The sequence below is a fragment of the Callospermophilus lateralis genome, chromosome 1, assembly GCF_048772815.1.
Source record: "Callospermophilus lateralis isolate mCalLat2 chromosome 1, mCalLat2.hap1, whole genome shotgun sequence".
Classification (NCBI taxonomy): domain Eukaryota; kingdom Metazoa; phylum Chordata; class Mammalia; order Rodentia; family Sciuridae; genus Callospermophilus; species Callospermophilus lateralis.
This window is the reverse complement of record NC_135305.1, coordinates 99,698,309-99,720,152: the sequence shown is the minus strand read 5'-3', so window position 1 is coordinate 99,720,152 and position 21,844 is coordinate 99,698,309. Positions and strand designations below refer to the sequence as shown.

The 21,844-nt window shown below is 51.0% G+C and overlaps 1 protein-coding gene across 6 annotated transcripts; it reads right to left on the bottom strand.

Moving 5' to 3' along the window:
- Positions 1–459: 459 nt before the first annotated feature.
- Zmiz2 (zinc finger MIZ-type containing 2) lies at positions 460–21,054 on the bottom strand. Of its 6 annotated transcripts, none has more exons than XM_076836677.2 (19): positions 20,973–21,054; positions 12,768–12,883; positions 12,556–12,670; positions 12,008–12,210; positions 11,621–11,804; positions 11,090–11,350; positions 10,714–10,893; positions 10,003–10,080; positions 9,662–9,830; positions 8,862–9,006; positions 8,567–8,777; positions 7,466–7,571; positions 7,090–7,247; positions 5,877–5,944; positions 5,210–5,278; positions 4,676–4,920; positions 3,838–4,007; positions 3,505–3,747; positions 460–2,682 (listed from the first exon to the last, which is right to left on the bottom strand). In XM_076836677.2, the coding sequence occupies exons 2-19, from the start codon at positions 12,815–12,817 to the stop codon at positions 2,575–2,577; spliced, it is 2,763 nt and encodes a 920-aa protein (XP_076692792.1). In that variant the 5' UTR covers positions 12,818–12,883; positions 20,973–21,054; the 3' UTR covers positions 460–2,574. The 6 variants fall into 6 exon arrangements, with proteins under 6 accessions (XP_076692792.1, XP_076692811.1, XP_076692821.1 ...); XM_076836696.2 differs by having other exon boundaries at positions 12,768–12,880; positions 20,973–21,048; XM_076836706.2 differs by lacking the exon at positions 20,973–21,054 and adding an exon at positions 20,615–20,704 and having other exon boundaries at positions 12,768–12,880.
- Positions 21,055–21,844: the final 790 nt, after the last annotated feature.

The following is a 21,844-nucleotide window of genomic DNA, read 5'->3' as shown; positions in this document are numbered from 1 at the left end:
TATGATTTTGACCATTGGTTGTTAATTTTCATAATTTGTGAATTTTCCAGTTTTCTTTCTGCTATAAGTTTCTAGTTTTGTTCCATTGTGATCAAAGAACACAGGATTCCAATCTCTTAATTATTGAGACTTGGTCAATCTTGGAGAATATTCTCTATGAACTTGGGGAAAATGTGTTTTCCTCACATTGGTGGTTCTATTTAGCCCAGTCAGCTTCTTTTCAAGTTGCATATACTTAGCACATACATGAGAATATACTGACATGAGAAGCCCAGGTGAAAATCCAGGAGGCCACCACTCACCTTGAAGATTAGAGCCTCGCCAGCATCTTTGCTCTTCCCTAAGTGCACCTGTCACGTCTCCACAGGTGAACATGTGTGGATTCCCTTCTCTTCCTGTGTTAGTACATATGTACAAATCCTATGCAACTCATATTGATTTTGAGCCTTAGAAGAATGGCATTGTACTGTTAGAGCTTCTACACCTTTTATTTCACATTGTTTCTGGACCTGTTCATGTCTAGAATGTTCTGGCACAGTAATCCCTTATCCACCCTCTGAGGATGGACTTTTGGGTAGTTTGCAGCCTCTTGCTGGTCCCAGTCTCCTGGTTTCTCTCTTCTACTTAGGAGCACCCAGACTTGGGGATGGGTGATGCACAGCAATGAAGTGGCACCCCAAGTAAGGGGGGCCTGTTTCCCACTCCCCAGAGTGGGTTGTAGTTGAGGGGACTCTGCTGAGCACTGTTCCCACATTTCCTTAGCTCTGGCGTTGACCCACTGTTGTTCCTATGTTTTTCTCCATTTCTGCTACCAGGGCTTGAAAGGGCAGACAAACTGGGAAACAAAGGCTCTTTAGGGGTCAAGAAGGCCCACCTGTGTAGTCTCAAATGTCACTGGCACTCAGAGCTGCCAGAGGACCTTCCCATCCTGACACCTCCCTTCCTTCTATCCCTGTAGCCTCCAAGCTCCCAGACAAGCACCTCCTCCAAGACCGGCCATGGCAGTTGGCCAAGAATACCAGGCACTCCCCTCTTCCCTGGGTTCCTATTTCCCTCACAGTTCTAGTTTCTCTTGCTAGATGGGATGGCCCTGGGGGGGGGGCAGGGACTCAGGGCAAGAAACACCTGGATCCTACCAAACTGGATGGGCAGATGGTAGCCAGGATTAACTCTGTACCCTCCACAGGTGGCAACAAAGAGAGGCCTCCTAGGGACACAGCCTAGTGCTTGTCGGGACCCTGGCTGGGTTGGGGCACCCAAGACAACTGGCTCCCTGCCCCAGGACACACCCAGGAAAGGTGACATGATGGCAAATGTCACCCAGGCAAGCCTGGGACACTTTACAAAATAACTCTCCAGCTGAAGCCAACTTGGAAAATTCCAGGGAAAAGGAAATTTACCATGGGGCAGGAATAACTCAGGCTTGGTTCAGAACATCCAGAGCTTGATGTAGGGCACCAAAAGCCAGCTATGGGTTGGGCCTGGTCCCCAAGGGAGACCACAGTGCCCCCAGCACGAAGGAGGGACTCATTCAGGCCCACCAAGAGGGAGTCCTTTAATAGAGATTGAAGACAGGAGACAGGACAGGGTCAGGAGCCCTGATTGCACACGCAGGCCCCAAGCCAGCAGATGCAGCGGCTTCCTCCTCCCCACCTGGGTGTGGGCCCATAGGGTGGAGATGGAGAGGTGGTTTTAAAAAACACAGCTGTACTAATTCTTCACTTTCACAGAAAAGGGGAACTTGGGAGAGCAACCCACTGGAGAAATATTACACAGAGCTGAGTCTGCGAGCCCACCCTGAGCCAGACAAAGCTCAGTCTCCTCCCACTGCACTGTCCCTCCCCCAGCTGTCTGCACACGGGAAGGGCAGAAAGCACAGGGAAGCCTGGGCTGGCTGTATAACAGAGGAACATGCTGACTTAAATAGCTTTCCCCTCCCTTTCTCAGCTGTTAGTGTTTCTACACTATGTACATTGTTGTGCTTTAAGCTCCCCCACCCCCAGCCTCTGCCTGAAGCTTAGGGTGGAGGGAGGAACCCCACACCACACAATGCTGGCTGGGCAAGAGCTCCAGGCCCCTGAACTATGCATTCTGCTTGGTTCTGAGAGCAGGGGCTGCAGGGCACAGGCCACTGGAGCTGCAGGCCAAGGACACAGAGTCAGCCAAATTGCACACCCGACTCTTCTCCCAAAAAGGAGTGGAAACAGAAGGGTCAATGCTTGACGAGATGCAGGCTGGGTGGGAGCAGGCAAGGGTGGAAGGACAAGGTGCAAGGCTGTGAGATTAGGGGCACAGGGTGTGTGTGCAGTGGGTGGACAGGGCACCTCAGCAAAAACCATTCTGTAGCAGTGAGCCTGGTGGAGGGAGGGTGATGGTGGTCTAGGGGCCCCTCCATTAGAGCACAGGCTGCTTCTACAGTTCAGGGCTGGGGACAACAGTGGCAGACCCTGGTTCTGGACATCTGATGAGGAATTTTGGGGAAGAGTGTCAGGTGTTCTGTGGGGCTTGGAGAGGAGGGCAGGCTGTGGTGATGTCTCTGAGTGTGTCCCTGCTAGGCCAGGGGTTAACACAGGATCAGTTGTTCTCAAAGAGAGAGAGCAGGTCATCATTGCTGTTTGTGGGGAGGTCAGGTGGGCCCAGGTAGGACAGCAGCTCATCAGGGTTGGTCAGTTCTGGGAGCAGCTGAGGACAAAGCAAACATGTTAGCAACTCTGGTCTCAGACCCATCATGCCCAAGTGGCCATACTGCCCCTGCATCCAAGCCCTGTTCCCAGGCCCAGCAGGGATGCTAAGTGGCCCCTCATCTAATGAAGGATGGATTCCTGGGCCTCACTGACAGCCCTACACAGTTGTCTGAGATATCCCAGTGAAAGGCTGTTCTGGGGTCAGAAATAGCTCTTGGCATGGTGCTCAATACTACCAGGCACCAGAGTGCCTATCCATGGTGGCCCAACTGTGCATGGAGGTGCACAGGCCTAAAAGGGGATCCCCAAGGTAATTCTCAGGCAGAATATAGATGGCAGAACTTCAATCCCCTAGAATTTTCTGCTCTGGACTGCTTGTTCTTATCTTTTTCATGTGGAACTTCAATGAATTTCCACCATGGTTCAGGGATGGTCAACCCTGTCTTTCATGCACTGAGCTTGGGTTCACACACCACCCATGCATGTGTCAAGAGGCAAAACCACTGAATGAGCAGACAGGTCAAGCCAGATTCTAAGGAGTGCAGCAGAAACTTCCAGCCCAGTCTTCTTTGAGGACTTTTCATATAGCTACTGCAGCATCCAGCCAAGCCACTCACTAACCACACATGGTACCTGGCACCTCACAGATATTTCAGATACTCAACACATGAATAAGAGCTGCATTTGGTTGACATTATCTGGCTGGCTCTCCCTGAAGGATCACTGTCTTCCCTTCTACAAAGCACAGTGACCCAAGGACAACAGACAAGCCAACTCCAGCAACTCCCACATGCTCCCCACCACAGGGCCTAGTACTCACATCCAGTGCTGGTTCTGGGGCCTCCCCTGCCCCAGACATGCTGGGGGGCCCCATCACGCCTGTGGCAGGATTGAAGGCCAGCTCACCAACAGACCCTGAGCTTGCTTGACCCAGGGGCTGCCGGGATGCTGGGGGGGGGTTTGGATGGTGCAGTTGGGGACCTGGGGGTGCCCCAAGGTTGGAGGTGTGTAGCCCTGGTGGCCCAGGATTATGGGCTGGGTCCAAGTGGCCCACTGGTGCCATCTGAAGATGGAGAGAAGACATGTTAAAACAGCTAAGGGGCTCCCTGAAAGACCTCACCCCTATCCCCTGGATCCCTTATATCACACTGACCTGGCCTGGGAGGCAGGGAGCAGACTTCTCTGGAGTCAGGAGACTGCTGGGAATGTCAGACTGGTAGGAGATGGGAGGTGGCCCCGGGGTGAATTCAGGAAGGCTTGGGGTGCTGGGTGTGGGGGGTGGGAAAGACTCCGGGAAGGGTCCAGGCCCCAAGAAGCTGGAACCTACAAGAGGAAAGTCAGGTTAGAAGCGCTCATGTTGGCAGAAGGGCCAGTAATGTGCCAGCTGAGGCACAGGTAGGACGTAAGAGTGCTCACCCATAGACAACAATGATTTGACAATTTTTTTTTTCATTGCAGCAAGAAGGAATGATCCTAGGAGTGGGGGCCTCCCAGGTGATGGAATGGGACCCACCACAACAAAGTACACTGTACCTGCACAGTGGGTCCCCATTGGACACCCCAGCCAGGAGCCAGTCAGTGGGAGTGTTATAGCCAAGAGCCCCTTACTCTATCTAAATTGGGGGAAAGGGCCATGGCCAAATCTGTACCTCTACCACCACATCCTTGGGATGGAATGTGTAGGACAGACACCTTTGGCATGTTTTGGTTGGATATGGGTTTTTTTAAAAATATTTTTCAGTTGTAGTTGGACACAATATCTTTATTTTATTTTATTGTTATGTGGTGCTGAGGATCAAACCCGGCACCTCGCACATGCTAGGAAGTGCTCTACTGCTGAGCCACAACCCCATCCCTTTGGTTGGATATGTTTACAAAGCAGGTGCATGACCTGCATAGTGACAGTTCCATAGGCCAGGAGACTCCTCTGGAGAGGATGAGTCGCTTGTCCAGAGTCACCTGAAGTTTGAGGCTGTGTGTGCTGTACTCACCCTGGCCAGGGTAGTCGCTGGGGGCAGGGGCTGAAGGGGGCTGCAAGGGGGTGAAAGGAGCAGCACCGGGGCCCAGGGCTGCAATCATCTCCATCACGCTGGGCATGAGCACATGGGCAGGGCTCATGGTGCGGCAGCGCTTCAGCACCGGCCCATCTGGCTCCTCCTTGATGTGCACATCAGGTTTCACAGGCACTGGCTTCCAGCTGCATGTGGGGTCGATGGTGATCTCCTCATAGTCGGAGCTAGGCAGGGACACATGGGTACTGGTCATCTGTCTACCAAGTACCTGCTGCCCTTCAATCCCAAGGAAGTTTCCAACCAGACTTTCAACTCAAACACTCTGCTATCTAGAGTGCTTTCAGGTGCTATGCATGATGTGGAGCCTGGGATTGATATACATGGGGAACATGGCACTGCCTCTGGTCTGGAATTGAGTCACTCCAGGGTAGTGAAGAGCTCAGAAGACTACACTCATCCCAGGACTGCCCTCTGGTGGTCACAGACACGGGGTGGCAGAAAGAAGACACTTACTTCTGAATGTATATCAGGATGCCCAGCATGTACTGGTCCACCTCCAGACCCTCCAGCAATGCTGTCTTGCTACAAGTAACAAAGGGGACATGGCTTAAAGGCCTTACCCAACTTCACCCTGGGCCCAGACCCCATCACTTCTCAGGCCCAACACCTATGTGAGGTGTCTATGCATAGTGACCCCGTGTGAGGCAACCCTGCATGAGATGACTGTCCAAGATGATGCCATGTGAAGTGACCCTGTACACAGTGATTACAGAAGATAACCCTGTGCGAGGTAAACTTATATGAGGTGACCCTGCATGAGGAAACTCTGCAAGTTGCCCTTGTGTAAGGTGACTGTAAGAAGTTGTGAGGTGAAATGGGCACAAGGTAACCCTACATAAGAATACCCCATGGATGATTTCTACCTCTGGGGAATACTGGCCAAATTATATTGTTATATTGGGTGCAAGTATGAATATTTAACAACAAATCCTACCATTATGTACAACTATAATGCACCAATTAAGAAAATATGGGGGAAAAAAAAGGTTTCTGCCCTGAGCTGAGCCTTCCTGGTATGTGCTGTGACGACTTCCAACAGGCTTGTGTATTTGGAAGTTTCACTTATAAAAGCCTCTGAGGACGTGGCAGTTTCTCCCTTGTCACACACCATGAAACTCACTTGCATACGGGGCACCTCCAGGTCCCTCGCTCACAGTTGAGCTGTAGGTATGACTCCAGGTCAAAGCACTGCAGAGATGAGAGACAGGTCATTTCTCACTGTGGGCTAGGGTGAGGGTGATATGTTTTCTGGATTTCTGGAATGTGTCTTAAACCCAGGGGTGCTTTACCACTGGGCTACTTCCCCAGTCCTTTTTTTTTTTTTTTTTTAATACCTTTATTTTTTATTTATTTGTTTTTATGTGGTGCTGAGGATTGAACCCAGTGCCTCACACATGTAAGGCAAATGCTCTACCAACTGAGCTACAACCCCAGCCCCCAGCCCTTTTAATTTTTATTTGGAGTCAGGGTCTCCCTAAATTGGTAAGGGACTCATTAAATTGCCAAGGCTGGCCTTGAATTTGTGATCCTCCTGCCTCAGCCTCTCAAGTTGCTGGGATTATAGGCACATATCACCATGCCTGGCTCTACTGTAACATAATTCTAATGGACCATCCCAAGCATCTCAACAGAATTGGAACCCCCTGTGACCAAAGCAAGAACTGGGCAACTGTATTGATAAGGAACCATTGCCAGACACCATGTTAAAGGGAAAACTATAGTACAGAGCAGCATGTAACAGAGAGGGAGGAGAACGTAGTTTCTTGTCTAACACTGGGTCTGGGTATTTCTGCAAAGACAGAGACTTTCATGGTAGGGCAGGAGGAAGACCACACCCGCATCTTTATGCTTTTTAACAATGGAACCCTGTGAATGCAGTAGCTAGTAGAGAAGTAAGTAAAATGGTGATTATATTTAGAAGAAACAAAAGCCTAACCTCGGGGCAGCCAGGCCCAGCCGCCTCCATGGCAGGCCTGGTCCATGGCCTGTTGGCTTAGGTGTTCAGATTCCACTTCTGCCCCAGAGGATGAGGCTGAGGTGTCAGCTCAAAACAATTTTTTTAATTGTTGATAAACATTTGTTTTTATTTGAAGCTCTTACAATTCAAATATAGCTATGAACAATAATGTGTACATTTCTGTCGGATATATAGCCAGAGTACAACTGTTTCACTGTGAAGCATATTTTAAAAAATGATATCTATAGCTTTCTCAAGTAGTTTTTCTAGTTTAGATTCTATCCAATATGATCTCAAGTTTCTAGTTGTTCCACAAGCTCAAAATTTTTTAAAGGCAGCAAATTTGGGCAAAGTTCTGCAGTGACCACCCACCTACCTGTATGTGGCGACAGTCATGACCACGGGTAGGGAGCTGGATTCTGCGGAAGGTGATGGGGCACTTCAGGGACACCTTGATAGCTGTCTGTTCCACGCCATCCTCTCCGTTGGGCCCAGGGGTGCCAGGGATGGTGCCACTGCTGAAGTTCCGCTTTACTGACAAGAGGGGAAGAGATTTGAGTAAAGGGTTTGCAAAATGGGGAGGCTATGAATGGAGATGTCAGCCAGGACACTGAATGATCAACAGCTCCAAGGTGTTACTTAACTACTGCCATCAGCCTGGGAGAAGATGCATTGTGTGACATGGAGATGTGCCACATGAAACACTGTTCAGCTTGGGCACAGCCCCAGTGGTTGTGGGTGGGGCCACTCACTCTTGGTGATGCAGTGCTCAGCAGGCAGGAGGCGCTTCTTGAGTAGGCCCTGCAGTACGGAGCGGACAGACGGACGATGCACCAGCTGCAGCACGAAGAGGTGGGACTGCAACACAGTGGGGGATATTGTATGTAGGGGGAACACAGGTCGGGGGATGTGGGGACATGGTTTTGGGGAACACAGCTGGAGAAGAGTAGTTATGTCAGGGGTACCAGGCTGGGAAGGGAGGGGTTTGGGGTGAGATAGTCAAGGGGAGAGGACCAGACCAGCCATGTTTCTCATAACTAGGCCCTATCCTCCTGAGTGCTAAAGCACAGTCAGGATGCTTTCTGCTTTCCTGGAGCCCAGGAGACTCTGGCCTCAGGCTGCTGGTGTCTTGCCCACACTCAAACATCTCAACAGCTCTACTGGGCATTCTGTTCTTATTCATCCACTGCCTAGTTCTCACCTTGCCATAAAAACACAATACCTGAGCTGGGATTATAGCTCAGTAGTTGAGAGCTTGCCTAACAACCCTAGGCTCTAGGCTCAATCCTCAGCACCACATATAAATAAATAAATTAATTAAATAAAGGTCCATTGGCAACTAAAAAAATATTAAAAACAAAATACCTGTATGCCTTATATATCTCCCTGCTCATGGCATCCAATCTTACTGACACTGTGTCTAGTTCAAACCTCCTAAGTCCCACAGAATGAGGATTCTGAGCTGTCCCATCCCCAGGCCCTTGTTACATAGGTCCAAATGAGATCCTGATGGCTGGAACCTGGGTGATGTTGAACCTGCTATGGACGGAACTCTGTGAGCTTGCTACACAACTTTGTTTCTCTCATAGTATCAACATGAGTATTAAATCTAGTAAATATAATCTAACTGGAAAATAGCTAGGATGTTTTTAACTGGATCCCTTTCTTAAATGGCAAATAGAAAAGAGCTTAAAATAAAAAGTGATAACAAGAAGCAATGTCTTTTTCTTTAAGCTCCATAGCCCACAGCCTGGCTCTGGGCCCACCCATCCTCAGCCCATCCATGACCCCAGGGATAGTGAACCAGGTGGTGTTTCAGCCAAGCCCTGCCCATACCCTGGCAGGATACTCACGCAGCAACAGGCGGTGACAGTGATCTGGATGGTGTTGCGGCCAGGCTGGCACACGTGTTTCAGGTAGAGGGGCTTGTGTGAGGTCTTATTATCTCCACGCTCGATGGTGAGGGGTGTGGCATTGACGCTGACCTGCACGGAGGCTGGCCAGTTGGTGTTCATTTGCCGGTCTTCATGGTGGTAGCACTTGAACTGCAGTTCCAGGTCAGGCCTGCAAAAGGAAAAGGATGATCAGAGACTTCACACTGAGTATGGATGGGGGTGGAGGGGCTAGGGGTGGGCCAGTGGGGATCACCTCAGCATCAAAGTCTTGTAGACTGAGTCTCGAAGCTGGAAGACGTGGTTGCTCACAGCCAGGTTGTGCTGCAGGCGGAAGGGCTCCAGGACTACCCCATCCCTTACAGGGAAGGTCAGCCGCAGCTCATCACAAGGACCATTACCTGGTGACAAGAGACCATGTTGACTGTAAACTGGACACCAACCAGAGCATCTATAGTTACTCAAAGAGGGCATCCTGGAGCCCCTCGCCAGGTCTGCTCTGAAGACCTGAGCTGTGCCCCACAGCCAGGGCCTCAGACAGCATCTCTCCTGAGACCCTGGGCCATAGGTCCTAATGTTCATCTGCCTCAATTACCCAGCTTAGTGCCCACTGAACTATGACAGGGGAACATGAACCCAACTTAGGCAGAAGATGTTTACAATGTTTTCTTAGAAACCAGAAGGCCAGGATGTCAGTGGCCATCACCCAATTGCTCAATTTGAGGTTTCAGGATTCTAACTTCTGCTGTGATGGTCTCCTTGGAAGCAGGGGTTCTCAGCTAAAGATAGGCTTCAATTTTATATAAAAAAATTTTGTGTCTGTGGATATTTTCCTGTAGATATCTATAGCTCTAACAGATCTGCGCAGGGCCATGAATAGAAAACAAAGGTAAAGGCCCAGAACCAAACAGTCTATCTTTAAAATGGAAACCTTAGCTTTACTTGGGATCAAGCAACTGCCCCTGCTCTCCCAAGCTCCCACAGGGCGCTAGAGCCCTGGTATTCCCCATGTCTGCCTAGTCTGTCACAGTTGTTGTCCTAAGAGTGAACACTCACCAGAGGGCGATGGGTGCAAGGAGCTGAGACCTGGTTTGAGGTCAGGCAGGAAGGGAGACTTGACCTCCTGGCTTGGGGACATGTATGGGACACTGCTGCTGGGCGTCATGGGTGGTGTGGGATTGCCTGGCAGTGGGGAGCTGGGGTAGCCAGGGATGGAACGGGCAGGCTATAGAGATTGAGCACAAACAGTTAAAGCAGAATGGTAGGATGGGTGGATTAGAGTTGTTCATGTAGCACCCACTGGGAAACATGAGAACAGAGGTGGAGAGGAGGCAGTCCCTCTGTCCACATGCCCACCCTGTGAGCCTCCCAGCCATCCACCCAGCCGAGCCCCATACCCCACTCAGGCCAGGCTGGCTGTAGCTGACGCTGCCCCCGTTGAAGCTGGTGCCCTGCCCGTTGAACTGTTCTGCAGGCTGTGGGAAAGAAAACTGAGTGCATGTGGGCCCTGTCCCCAGTTGAATCCCCCGGGCCTGATCCTAAAAGTTCACCACAAACAGAGCTGTCAATCTGCATAGTCTTTATGCTCTGCTGTATATGCCACATATTCCATAAGACACATTACCAATATTGTAATGTAAAAAGATACCACTATAGAAAAGGGGTGACTCCACACATGGAAGGGGCTGAAATGACACAGGTGCACTCAAACCTCCCCTTTTTATCCTCCTCCAGCTGTACCAACTTGCCCACCCAGACTCCTAGTGCGGTGCTCTCTACCCACCATGTACCCAGATGGTGTACCACCAGTAGAAAAGGCTTGTTCCCTAGATGGGTTTCTCTACAGCAAGTAGAGGGAATGGGGACATTTTCCATAAAGAATGTCAGAATGGCTTGAGTGCTTGCCTGCTGCTCCCTATGCCGAATTTCCAGAGATTCATGAATCTTGTAGCGGTTCCTTTCAGAATTGAACCCTGCACTGCCTGGGACCCCTGTGAGGTTCCACCCACTCCCTGACTAGCCTATACCCCTCAGGGGCAGGACTGCCTCAAGGTCCCCACTATTCCCATGACAGTGGGCCTGGCATAGGCCAGGGGAGCTGGCCCTACCTTGTAGTGCAGTCCTGCAGGGCCTGGTGCAGACAGGGACTGGCCCATGCCCTGCTGCAGGGGTAGTCTGTGCCCAGGGTAAGAGGGGGAAGGGGCAGGGGGTTGCCCGGGGCCGGGCGCATACTGGGCAGTGCTGGGCGCGTACTGGCCTCCTTGTAGGTACTGTTGCCCTGGATACACCTGAAGAAGCAAATACCCCAGAAAGAAGAGGCATCAGCAGGCAAGTAGTGCCCCATGTGCTGGGGGCAGGGTCCCCTGGTCCTGCTGAGCATGGACAATTTTCTCACTGTAGGAGCTGCTCTTACCACAGCTCTGAGGTCACTTGGGTGGGGGAAACAGCACCCAGGGCCCCAGGTTGGGTAATCAAGACACTCACCTCAGAGTATGCTCTCTTGACCCCTTGTCGGGGCAGCGGCTGGGCCTGGGGAGGACCAGGGTACCCATGCTGGGGTAGGCGCTGCCCTGCATACAAGGGCGTCATGCCTCCTGCCCGAGTGGGGTTCATGGCCATGGGGGAGAGGCCAGAGGGGCCCATCATCCCTCCCATGCCAGTAGGGTTCATGCCAGGGGGGACGCTGGGCCCCCGGGGACCTCCATGCTGCAGAAACTGGTTGTTAAAAGACTGTCCAGTCCCCATCTAGGAAAAGAAAAAGACAGAATGGTTTACATTCCCCCCACAAATGGGCACATGGCTCACTGGTGCTGTGGGCATGTACCCCTTGCTACTGGTTTCAGGGCCTCTTCCCCCTTCAGACTCTTTTTCTTCCTACTCATTTCTCTTTCACTGGTTTCATAAGCCCCCAGTGAGCACATTCCGTGCTTGACCCCAACACCTTGCTGAGATTCCCCTGGCCAAGTCCCACACACACTGGCTGCCAAATGGGAGGAGTTGGGGGGTTGCCCTCACCGCTCCATATTGGCTCAGCTCCTGGCTCTGCTTCTCTTGCAGGGCAGCCACGGTGGCTGTGGCTGTAGCTGTGGCAGTGGCTGCAGCGGCAGCCACGGCAGCTGCAGCTGCTGCTTGTGTGAAGTCAGCGGAGGGTCGTGCAGCATGTGAAGGGAGACCCAGTCCCCCTGGGCCACCTGCATATCTGCAAGAGACACAGGACTGCCACGCTCTCTGCACAGACTCAGCCTAGGGCCACACAGCACTTAGGGGGAGCCAGTTCTTTCCAGACTCTCCACGGTTGCTGCTGGAGCCAGTGGGGAAACAGAGAGGCAATGTCCAACAGTTCAGAGGTGCCCGCCAGGTTGATGGCTTCTAGCCATCTGTCAGATGTGGGGCCCTGCTTACCCGGTGGTGAAGCTGGGGCCCCCGGGGTAGCCCCCACGGCCATACACACTTTGCTGCACGTAGCCCTTGCTAGCACCACCTTCAGCAAATGCCTGCTGTCCCAGGCACTGCGGGGAGGTCAAGGCGGAGCTGCCACCTGCCACACCAGGCATCATGGAGCCACCAGGGGGGCTTCCTGCAGGGCCCATGGGGTTCCCCAGAACCTACAAGGAAGTGGGAATCACCAAAAGGAACCAGCTAAAGCACCCTCTTCAAGCTGTAGCTCTAAAGTACTAGAAACCAAAAGACCTGGTTAGTGGCGATATAGGTGATGGGTGGGAGTGGGGGAGTACCTGCCCATAGGTCAGGTTGGGGTGATTTGTGGAGGCCGGCTGAAGACAGAAGAAAACCCATGGGAGTGTGAAAGAACCAGCACCCAAGGACCTGAGAGAATCGGGAAGCCCCATCTTTATGCCCCAACCTCCCCATTTAAGTTCCTTGTCTTTCAGAGCTCTAAGGCACTGCCAAGGCTCTCACTGCTTGGGGGAGGGACTCAGGTAGGTGCTCACCTGGCTCTGTGTTGCGTTGCCGACTCCCCACACGGTAGTGACCACGGATAGCGACCCAGCCGGCTGAGTGGCGCTTTGTTGCCAAGGCACAGACTCGTATGCAAATGAACCATCACTACAGGAAGAGTGGCTGGTGAGGCCTAGGTCAGGAGGCCACAGGTGCCCAAGAGCACAGGGCCTGCAAGGGACAGGCCACAGGAGCCCACACTCACCCGTGTGGCGCGGGGGGCAGGGCAGGTTTCATGGGGTTCATGGAGTTCATTGGCGATAGAGCAGCCCTACAGACCGGGTCTGCCAGTGCTTATCTGGGACTCTGTTGCTCTGGCTGCTGGACAGGAGGGAAAGGATGTGAACTTAGATGCCACCTGAGACCCTTTTAGCAGAGTAGAAAGAGCCCAGGGCCACCAGGCCAGCCCCTTCTTCTGCAAGGGATGGCTAAGCTCCAGTGGTAGGTAGGACAATGGAAGAGGCTGATATTGGCTCACCAGCCCAACCTCTGTGCCTCACACCCAGCCCAGAAGCTGGCATGAAGCCTTTCTGACCCAGGGTCTGCCACCCAGAACCCCTGGATCCACCCTGGAAACGGACTGATTCCAAAAACTTGCCACACTCTCCCCCACACCAAGAACTGGATATCCATCCATGTAAAGCTATTAAAAAAAAAAAGTCAACCCATAGTGATTCGGGGATAGAGAACAGGTTGCCAGAAGCCCCTCAGGAGGTGCTGGCAGGAAGGACACACAGGGCCAATAAGGGCATCACCAACTTGGGATCTTGATCAACCTGGGCAGGGACCTGGAGAGGGGCAAAGCTAGTGGGGGCTCTAAATAAGACGTTGAAAAGGTCAAGAAGCAGGTACAGAACAGCTACCTTCCAGCCTGGCATGGGGGAGGGGGATGTGGGATGCCTGCTGAAGCAGGGTATATGGACCAGCAGCCCAGCCCCTGGCTGGCAGGTCCTTCTCACCAAGAGAGCAGCATAGGGGTTCTAGGTCAGGGAACCTCAAAACTGACTCAGATGCCACAGTACGAAGGGCTGCCTGAAACTGCAGGCACAGGGGCCATGCAAGCAGTCCTACCCGTGTAGGCCCATCTGTGACATTCAGAGTAAGTTTCCAACCAGGCAGAGACATACAGAGCACAACAAGTGGAGGACTGATAGGCACCAAAGCCTTGGAAGGGACCCGATGTGGCAGATGTTTATAAGCAGGGGTGGGTGAAAGGGATGCTGAACCACCTCTGTAGGGTCAGGGTAGGTGGACCACAGGGATGTGGTCATAGTAGACAGCAGGTCAAAAGAGTACAACAGGCAGGTACTTGTAGGACATGATGCCAATACTATGGAACTCAGCCTGCTGTACTGAATTTGCTGCCCCAATTAGTGAGCCACGGGAATCTTTGGTCTGTTTCCAAGTGCCACATTCCTCAAACTGCCATAAGCAAGACCCTTACTCAAGCCAAGCTCAGACACTCCTAGGCCCCACTCCTATACTGCCTCCTTCACCCCAAACTGGTACTACCTTCGGTTCTAATATATATAGGTCACCCCTATAGAGGCACATAGGGCAACTGGTAAGTGGTTCTCAGGAAGCTCCTGGGGGAGGCCAGGCATGTTTCACCCTGGATCTCACAGCCTTTGGGGGCTGCAAGGCTGCCACACACACACACACACCCCAAAGCATGCTGACCTCCTGTGGTTCCCATCTTGCCACCCTAATACTTACAGGGCCAATCTCTTGCCCAGGAGAAAGAAGGTATCTGACATGAAGGTAAGCCCAGCACCCACCTAACTTTGTCTCACCCATATCTCAGTACTGGCTGAGGTAAAGCATCCTTATCTGCTCTGCAAATACTGACCTAGAATCTCAGCAAGGGTGAACCATGCACCCAAGGGCTCAAAACAGGTAAGAATGAGAGGTGACTTAGCCATGCCTTGGCAAATGGGACACCTGGACCTCCACTGGCCCTTCCCACACCCAGCAATAGGCTTCGTGAGAAAGAAAACCAATTAGAGAAGGAGGAAGTGGAGGGATGTCCTAGCTACACCAGTCAGGTCCCCTGTCCTCAGAGATAGCCAGATCCCTTAGCCCCTCCTCAAATCAAGTCCTGACCCAGGAAGCTCAGGCCAGAAAAAAGCAGGGAATTAGGATGGCCCAGCCATGCAAGGGGAGGCTGGCATCCCTATCCCCACTGCCTTTCCTAGGATGATGACCCATAGGAAGGGGGACCTGCCAAAAGGCAGAAACTTCTTCCCAGACCTGTTGGGTAGGATCTGGAGCAACTGTGAGTATTTCAGGAATTAGAATAGAGATATAATAATCAAGACTGTGGTACTAACAGAAGGACAGAACTATGAAATCAGACACAAAATATATCCAAAGATATAAAAGCAATTCAGTGGAGGAAGATCAGTCTCTCCAACGAATTGTGCTGGAATAACTGGACATCTATAGTAAAACTAACAACAAAACAAAAAACAAAAACCCAGGGTGAGATGGGTGTATCTAGGGATGTAGCCCTTTGGTAGCGTGCTTGCCTGGCACGCATGAGGACCTGGGATTGATCCCCAGCGCTGGGGAAACAACAAAACAGAAAACAACCCAAACCTTACACCTTATACTGAAATTAAACTCAAAATAAACTTGGTCCTAGGTATAGTTGGTAACACAAAATTATAAAAAGTTTAGGAAAATTTGGAGGAGAAAACCTTTGGGAAATAGGCTAAGCAAAGAGTTCTTAGACTTTATACCAAAAACCATAAATCCATAAAAGAAAAAAATTGATGAAATGTACTTCATCAAAATTAAAAACTTTTAAGGACAGGAATGTATTTAGTGAAAGAGTGCTTGTTGAGCAGGCAGAAGGCCCTGAGTTCAATCCCCAGCATGGCAAAAAAGAAAAAAAAAATTTTTTTTCCCCATCCCCAGTGACTCCAGTGACAACTCAGGATGCTGAGGCAAGAGGATCCCAAGTTTGAGGCCAGCCTAGGCAACTTAGTGAGATCCTATCTCAAAATAAAAAATAAAAAAGGATAGAGGTGTGGCTCAGTGGTGGAGTGTCCTTGGGTTCAATCCCAGCACCACAAAAAATAAAAATAAAAAATAAATTTAAGAAAGACCTGTTAAGAGGATGAAACAGCAAGTTGCAGAATGGAAGAAACATTTGCAAACCACATATCCAACCAAGGACTAGTATTTAGAATGTACAAAGAATTCTCAAAAAAAAAAAAAAATCCAATTAGAAAATACACACACAAAAAAAACTTGGAGACACTTCACCAAAGAGGATATACAGATGGTAAATAAGCATATGAAAAGATGCTCAGCATCACTAGTCAGCAGGGAAATGCAAATTAAAACCACAAAAAGACATCACTATACATCTAACAGAATAGTTAAAAAAATAGTGACATCACTAAATGCTGGCAAGGAGAAACTGGATATCCCATTGCTGGTGGGAATGTAAAATGGCACACTGCTTTATAAAAGTGTAGTCTATTCTTTTTTTTTTTTTTCTTTCTTTCTTTTCTGGGCATTGACCCCAAGTGTGCTCTACCACCAAGTTACCTCCCCTGCCCTTCTAATTTTTTTGAGACAGGATCCTACCAAGTTGCCCATACTGGCCCTGAACTGGCAATCATACCTCAGCCTTCTGAGTAGCTAAAATTACAGGTGTGTACCACCTGCCATTTTAAAAAAATATTTTTCTTTTTAGTTGTAGATGAACACAACATTTTATTTTATTTATTTATATGTGGTGCTGAAGATCAAACTCAGTGCCTCACACATGCTAGGTAAGCGTGGATTAGCCATTTCTTACAGAACTAAGTACTCAGCCACTAAACTATGACATAGCAACTGTATTACTGGGCATTTACTTCAGAGAAATGAAAACTTTATATTCACATAGAAACCTGTACATGAATGTTTATAGAAGAATTATTTGTAATAACCATTGTTAACAGCTAAAGGGTGGAAACAGCCCAGATGTCCTTTGGTGGATGAATACTTAAATCAACTATGATACATTCATAGCCTGGATGCCAGAAAAAGAAATGAACTACTGATAACACAAAACCACCTGGATGAATCTCCAGAGAACTATGCTGACTGGAAAAGCCAATAGCCAATTCCCAAGACTATATATTGTATGATTCCTTTACTTGGCATTTTTTTAAAGCCTTTTTTTTTTTTTTTTAAGTTATAGATGGACACAATACCTTTATTTCATTTATTTATGTGGTGCTGAAGATGGAACCCAGTGTCCCACACATGCAAGACCCCAGTGTCCCCTGCATGCAAGATAAGCACTCTACCCCTGAGCCACAACCTCCAGCCCTACCTGCCACAGTCTGGCTAGGCACAAAATAACCGAGCCACCAGGAGGCACTTGTAGGTTCAAACAGGAACTACTTTATTGCCCGAACTCCACCAGCACTCCACACGCACTCCCTGGGAACTCTCCCAGCTCTCAAGAGTAGCAGGAGCTGCCCTATTGCCGACAGCAGGGGTCTATATACAACTGAATACACAGCCTGTTTCAATCCAGCATCATCCAGTCACAGCAATTATAGACAGCTTAACTTAATTATCATCTTAATGGCTCGCTGCTGTCACCTCTCAACCATTCCTTCTGGCAAAATGCCAGGCGCCATCCCAACTCAGCTGTGACTCTCAACACCTACCTGGCATTTTTGATACACCAAAATCAGGGAAATGAACAGACTGTGGGTTGCCAGGATTAAATGTAGTGGGAGAGGTAAATTTGTAATTTTGGCAAGAGGGAGGTGGGAGTGAATATAAGCCAGCAACAGGAAGGAGCCTGTGGACTGTATCAATGTAGTGTCCTGTGGAGATGTTATACTACAGTTTTGCAAAATGTTACCATTGGGGGAAACTGGGTAAAGGATACAAGGGACCTCTGTATTATTTCTTAAGAACTGATTCTACAATTACCTCAAAACAAAATTTTTAATTATAAACCTAGGAAGAAGTGGGGGGCAGGAGGGAGAGGAGGGGGAGGAGGGGGAGGGGGAGGGGGAGCAACAGCAGCAGCAGAGCACCACCACCCTCTTAAGAGCTGTCCTGGGCTGGGGATATAACTCAGCTGGTAGTGCATGCCGTGCATGCACAAGGCCATGGGTTCAATCCCCAGCACCAAAAAAAAAAAAAAAAAAAGCTGTCCCGACAACTCTTCCCAACGGCAAAGCTGGTTGGGTTGGCCCAGCCCACCTTGCTGTGCCAAGCAGCATAGGGAGGAAATCAAGCAGTGAGCAGAGTCCTCTGCCTCACTTCAGGTTACACAGGACAACAGTTCCCCAATTTCAGTGCATGAAAATCAACTCTCAGCCTGATGAGAGGATGCCCTGCCCCACACTGGATCAAAAGGCTGGGCCAGGGCACCAGCCTGCATTTCTAACACATTTACAGGTGCTACTGTTTCTGCTGACCACAGTAGGGGAGCCTCAGATCTAGGAAATGCAGAGAGCTGGGGTGAAGGGAGACACAGAGTAGGTGTAGGATGAAGAGGAGCCCAGAGCAGCCTCATGTGTCACATGGGACTGGGGAATTCCAACTACAATGCTTCTCTGCTATGGGCAGAGACCACAGACATTTCCAGTTCCCCTTGAGTTTTCCTCTCTAAACTGAGAGGATTTCCTGTCAAACTCCTGAAGTGATACCTCTGGTCTCCTGAGGGCATTTCTTTCTGTAAATCCCCCAATTCCCTGGGTCTGGTATCTTATGACCCTCTGCTCCTGACCACAGAGCGGTTTCTGTGAATTCAGACCCTCCTCCCACCTTCTCCTCCCAGGAAAGGCTGGGAAAGAGGCCAGGTCACTCAAGGTCTGGCCTGCCTGGGGGCTTTCCTCCCATACTCTCATTAAGCTGAAAGCTAGAGGCCTGAACATAGATGCTCTGGCTTGGGGTCAGTCTAGAAGGCAACAAGTCTTTTTAGAGGTCAAGTCACATTTTCCTCCAGAAATAGGACTTCAAAAAACTCATTTTCCATTCGAGAGGTGCAGGAGGTTGAGGCAGAAGGATTGCGAGTTCAAAGCCAATCTCAGCAAAAGTGAGGCGCTATGCAACTCAGTGAGGCCCTGTCTCTAAATAAAATACAAAACAGGGCTAGAAATGTGGCTTAGGGATCAAATGCCCCTTAGGTTCAATTCCTGGAACAAAAAAAATAGAATTTTTTTTCCCCAGATTCCTCTTTCCCTAGTGTCCCAGAGCAGCCACAACTAGTCAGTAGGCAGACTCTCTGAAGCAGACCACCCTTTCTCAACAAGTTGAAAACAAAGCAGACTCTCTGCCTTCAAGTGTCTAGGATCAAGCCAACTCAAGAGAGGATGGGGTCAAAAGGTCTCCAAGAAACGACAGCTTTGGAGCCTGGCACACTAGTACATGCCTATAGTTCCAGCTATTCAGGAGGCTTGGACAGAACGAGCACTTGAGCTTAGGAGTTTGGAACCAGCCTGGGCAACAAAGAGATCCCTTTCACAAAAAGGATCCAAAAAAAAGAAAAAAGAAATGACAGCTCAGGAGTGAGAGAGGAGCAGAGTCTTCAGTGCCAAAAGGTGAAGTGATCATGTGCACAGGCAGCTGGAAGTCTTGCCTCCCCTACCTGGGAGGCCACAACACTGACTGCCTCACTGTGGGGCTAAAAGTCAGGATATCAGATTTCATCAAGAAGTTCAGAATAAACACTGACCAATAGTCCAGGCATGGGGCATTTCAGTGAATGGCTAAAGGGACAACCCAAACCTGGCTTCAGTTTACAATGTGTAAAATGGGTATCTGGTAGCCACTCTAGGACTGCAGACACATGACATGACTGTCTTTGTCATCAGCCCTTGAAGATCAATCCTAATAATGAGGAAGCTCCCCAAACATGCTGGGCCTACACTCCCAAAGTCCTCCCCTGCTCTTTCTCTTCACTCCTACTTCCAAGCTTGTGATCATCGCCAGGTGTGACAAGGGCCCCAGTTCAGTACTACTGGATGTAGTTAAGATTCCCTCACTTCTCCTGTTACCACTCTCAAGTGTCAAGGGATGCCCTCAGTTCTAGCATGCCAGGACTTGGTGATGAGTCTTCCACCTTATCTGTATCCACAAGTCACATGTTTTGTTTGTGTCCCTGTGAAATCTGCTACAACACAAATGACTTAAAAGACATCACCACCGATGTTCTTGTAACTACTGGAAAGAGGATAACCTAGGGAGAAGGGGATCAGAGCCTAGGGGACTAGGCAGAGAGGGTTTTTTTTGTTTTTTTCTTTTTTGAGGACAGGGAAGGTGATGGGGTAAGCAAGGCAGCAGGCTGTGGGGATAGGATACCTTGAGGGAACAGGACACCTGGGAGACATAGAGCACCTGGGAGGGGTAAACAAAGCACTGGGTGGTGGGGATAGAATATCTTGGGGGCCGTGGCGACCAGGACACTTGGGAGGGGGCAGAGACAAGGCATGCCAGGAGAGTAGGGCATCCTCATGTCTGAGCTTCAGTATGTCAGGTTTGGACAAGGGTGGCCTCATGAAAACCACAGCTGGGGATTGACAGGTCAGTGTCGTCCGACCCAAAAGCAGCGCATTCTCTCCTCTGGTCTGTGACGACCTCCAAGGACCCCTAATGGTGGGCACACAAGTGGGAAGAGAGGGTCGCACAGTGAAGGTGAGACTGCCTGGCCCCAGAGCCAGGAACCGCCAGGTTTGGGGCGAGGGCCGGATCAGTTTCCTTAGCTCTGGAGGAGCCTGAAGGCCGCTTATACCCCTCGGTCAACCCCCAACAAAGGCTCGGGGTAAGGATGGGACGAACCAGACACCCACGGAGACGAGTATGCCCAAGACCACGACGCAAGCGTGGCAGGTGTTTGCAGGTGGGCGGCAGAGCCCACGGCCTCCAACCCGGCCGCGAAACCCGCCACAGGCGCTGCAGCAGGCCGGGGGGGACCTCGGGGGAGGGGCCGCACCTGCCGGTCCGCACCTGCCGCACCTGCCCGCCCCCGCCACCCCGCACCTGCCCGCAGGCGGCGTAGCCAGGCGCAACCCCCGGGGCCCCGCTCACCTCCTCCCGGCCTGGCGCGGCCCCTCGCCGCGGCGGCCCCCAGCCCGCGCCGTTCCATGCGCTCAGCCCGCCCTCCGCGCCGCCCGCCGCCCCTGGGCCGCCGCCGCCCGCGCCATCGCGCCGCCGCCCGCTCCGAGGGCACAATGGAGCCGCCGCCGCGCCGCTCATGCATATGCATGACGCCGCGCCGCCGGCCCCGCCTCCCAGGCCAGAGCAGCGGAGCCCCGAGCCAGCGCTCGGGCGGGGGTGTCCATGGGCCTGCGCGGCGTAGAGCAGTTAAATGGGCCAGGACCGCGGGCTTCCCGGCTGACAGGAGACGCGACTACACCGTAACCTGTGCCCCTTGCCCCCTCCACACCTTTCCGAACGCAGCGTCGGCGGAGCCACCGCGCGCTTCCTGCTCGCTGTCCGCCGGGGGCGGGGCGGGGCCTGGGCCCCGGGGCGGAGCTGGGAGGGAGGTATGGCCGAGCAGGAGGCGGGGACTGGGGGAAGGCGGGATCTGGGCGGGGCTTGGCGAGGGCGGAGCAGAGTGCGCGGGGCCTGGCTGATGGCTGCTCAGGCCTGGTCAGCGGGCGGTTCAGTTCGGGCCCTTCAAGACCGGGGAGTGTCTCGCCTCCTGCCAGGTCCTAGCCAGGCTAGTTTCGCCGCCTTCTCTTCGTACCGAACTCTTTAACTCTTCGCGCCGGCTGCGGGATGAGGAAGGACACAGCGGGGAGGCCGAGACATTGGGTGTCACCTAAGGGACCGGGCTCTTGATAGGGACCTGAGAGGCCCCTCATTAAAACAGAAAAAAATTCCTGAACAAACTGCTACCCTCACCACTGAATTCTCTCTTTCCCACAGGTCACCTCCCTTGAAAAGTCACTATTGAGAACTTCCTCCTGTAGGAAATAGCTTCTCTTTGATCATTTGGTATTATCATTTGCTATTATCACCCTTTAAGTATTCTGGATTTTTTCCTACGCCAAGGAAAGGAAAGACCACATTCTCAGATTACCCACAATTATGATTATTATTATTGTGACAAAGTACTTATAACGAAATATATCATTTTGATTATTTTGAAGTGTTCAGCTCTGTGGCATTAAGTACATGCATTTTGTGCAACCACCACCACCATCCCTCTTCAGGATTTTTCATCTTCCCCAAGAGAAACTCATATCCGTTAAATACTAACTCCTCATCCCCACCCACCCAGCCCTTTCTACTTTCTTTTTTTAAATATTTATT

What these genes read in the sequence shown, in the direction of transcription:
- Zmiz2 (XM_076836677.2), bottom strand. Translation starts at nt 12,817, where the DNA reads ATGAACTCCATGAACCCCATGAAACCTGCCCTGCCCCCCGCGCCACAC. An exon ending in GCAACGCAACACAGAGCCAG is followed by an intron (nt 12,211 to 12,555) that starts GTGAGCACCTAC and finishes ACTTCCTTGTAG; the next exon opens with GTTCTGGGGAACCCCATGGG. An exon ending in CTGCAGGACTGCACTACAAG is followed by an intron (nt 10,081 to 10,713) that starts GTAGGGCCAGCT and finishes TCTTTCCCACAG; the next exon opens with CCTGCAGAACAGTTCAACGG.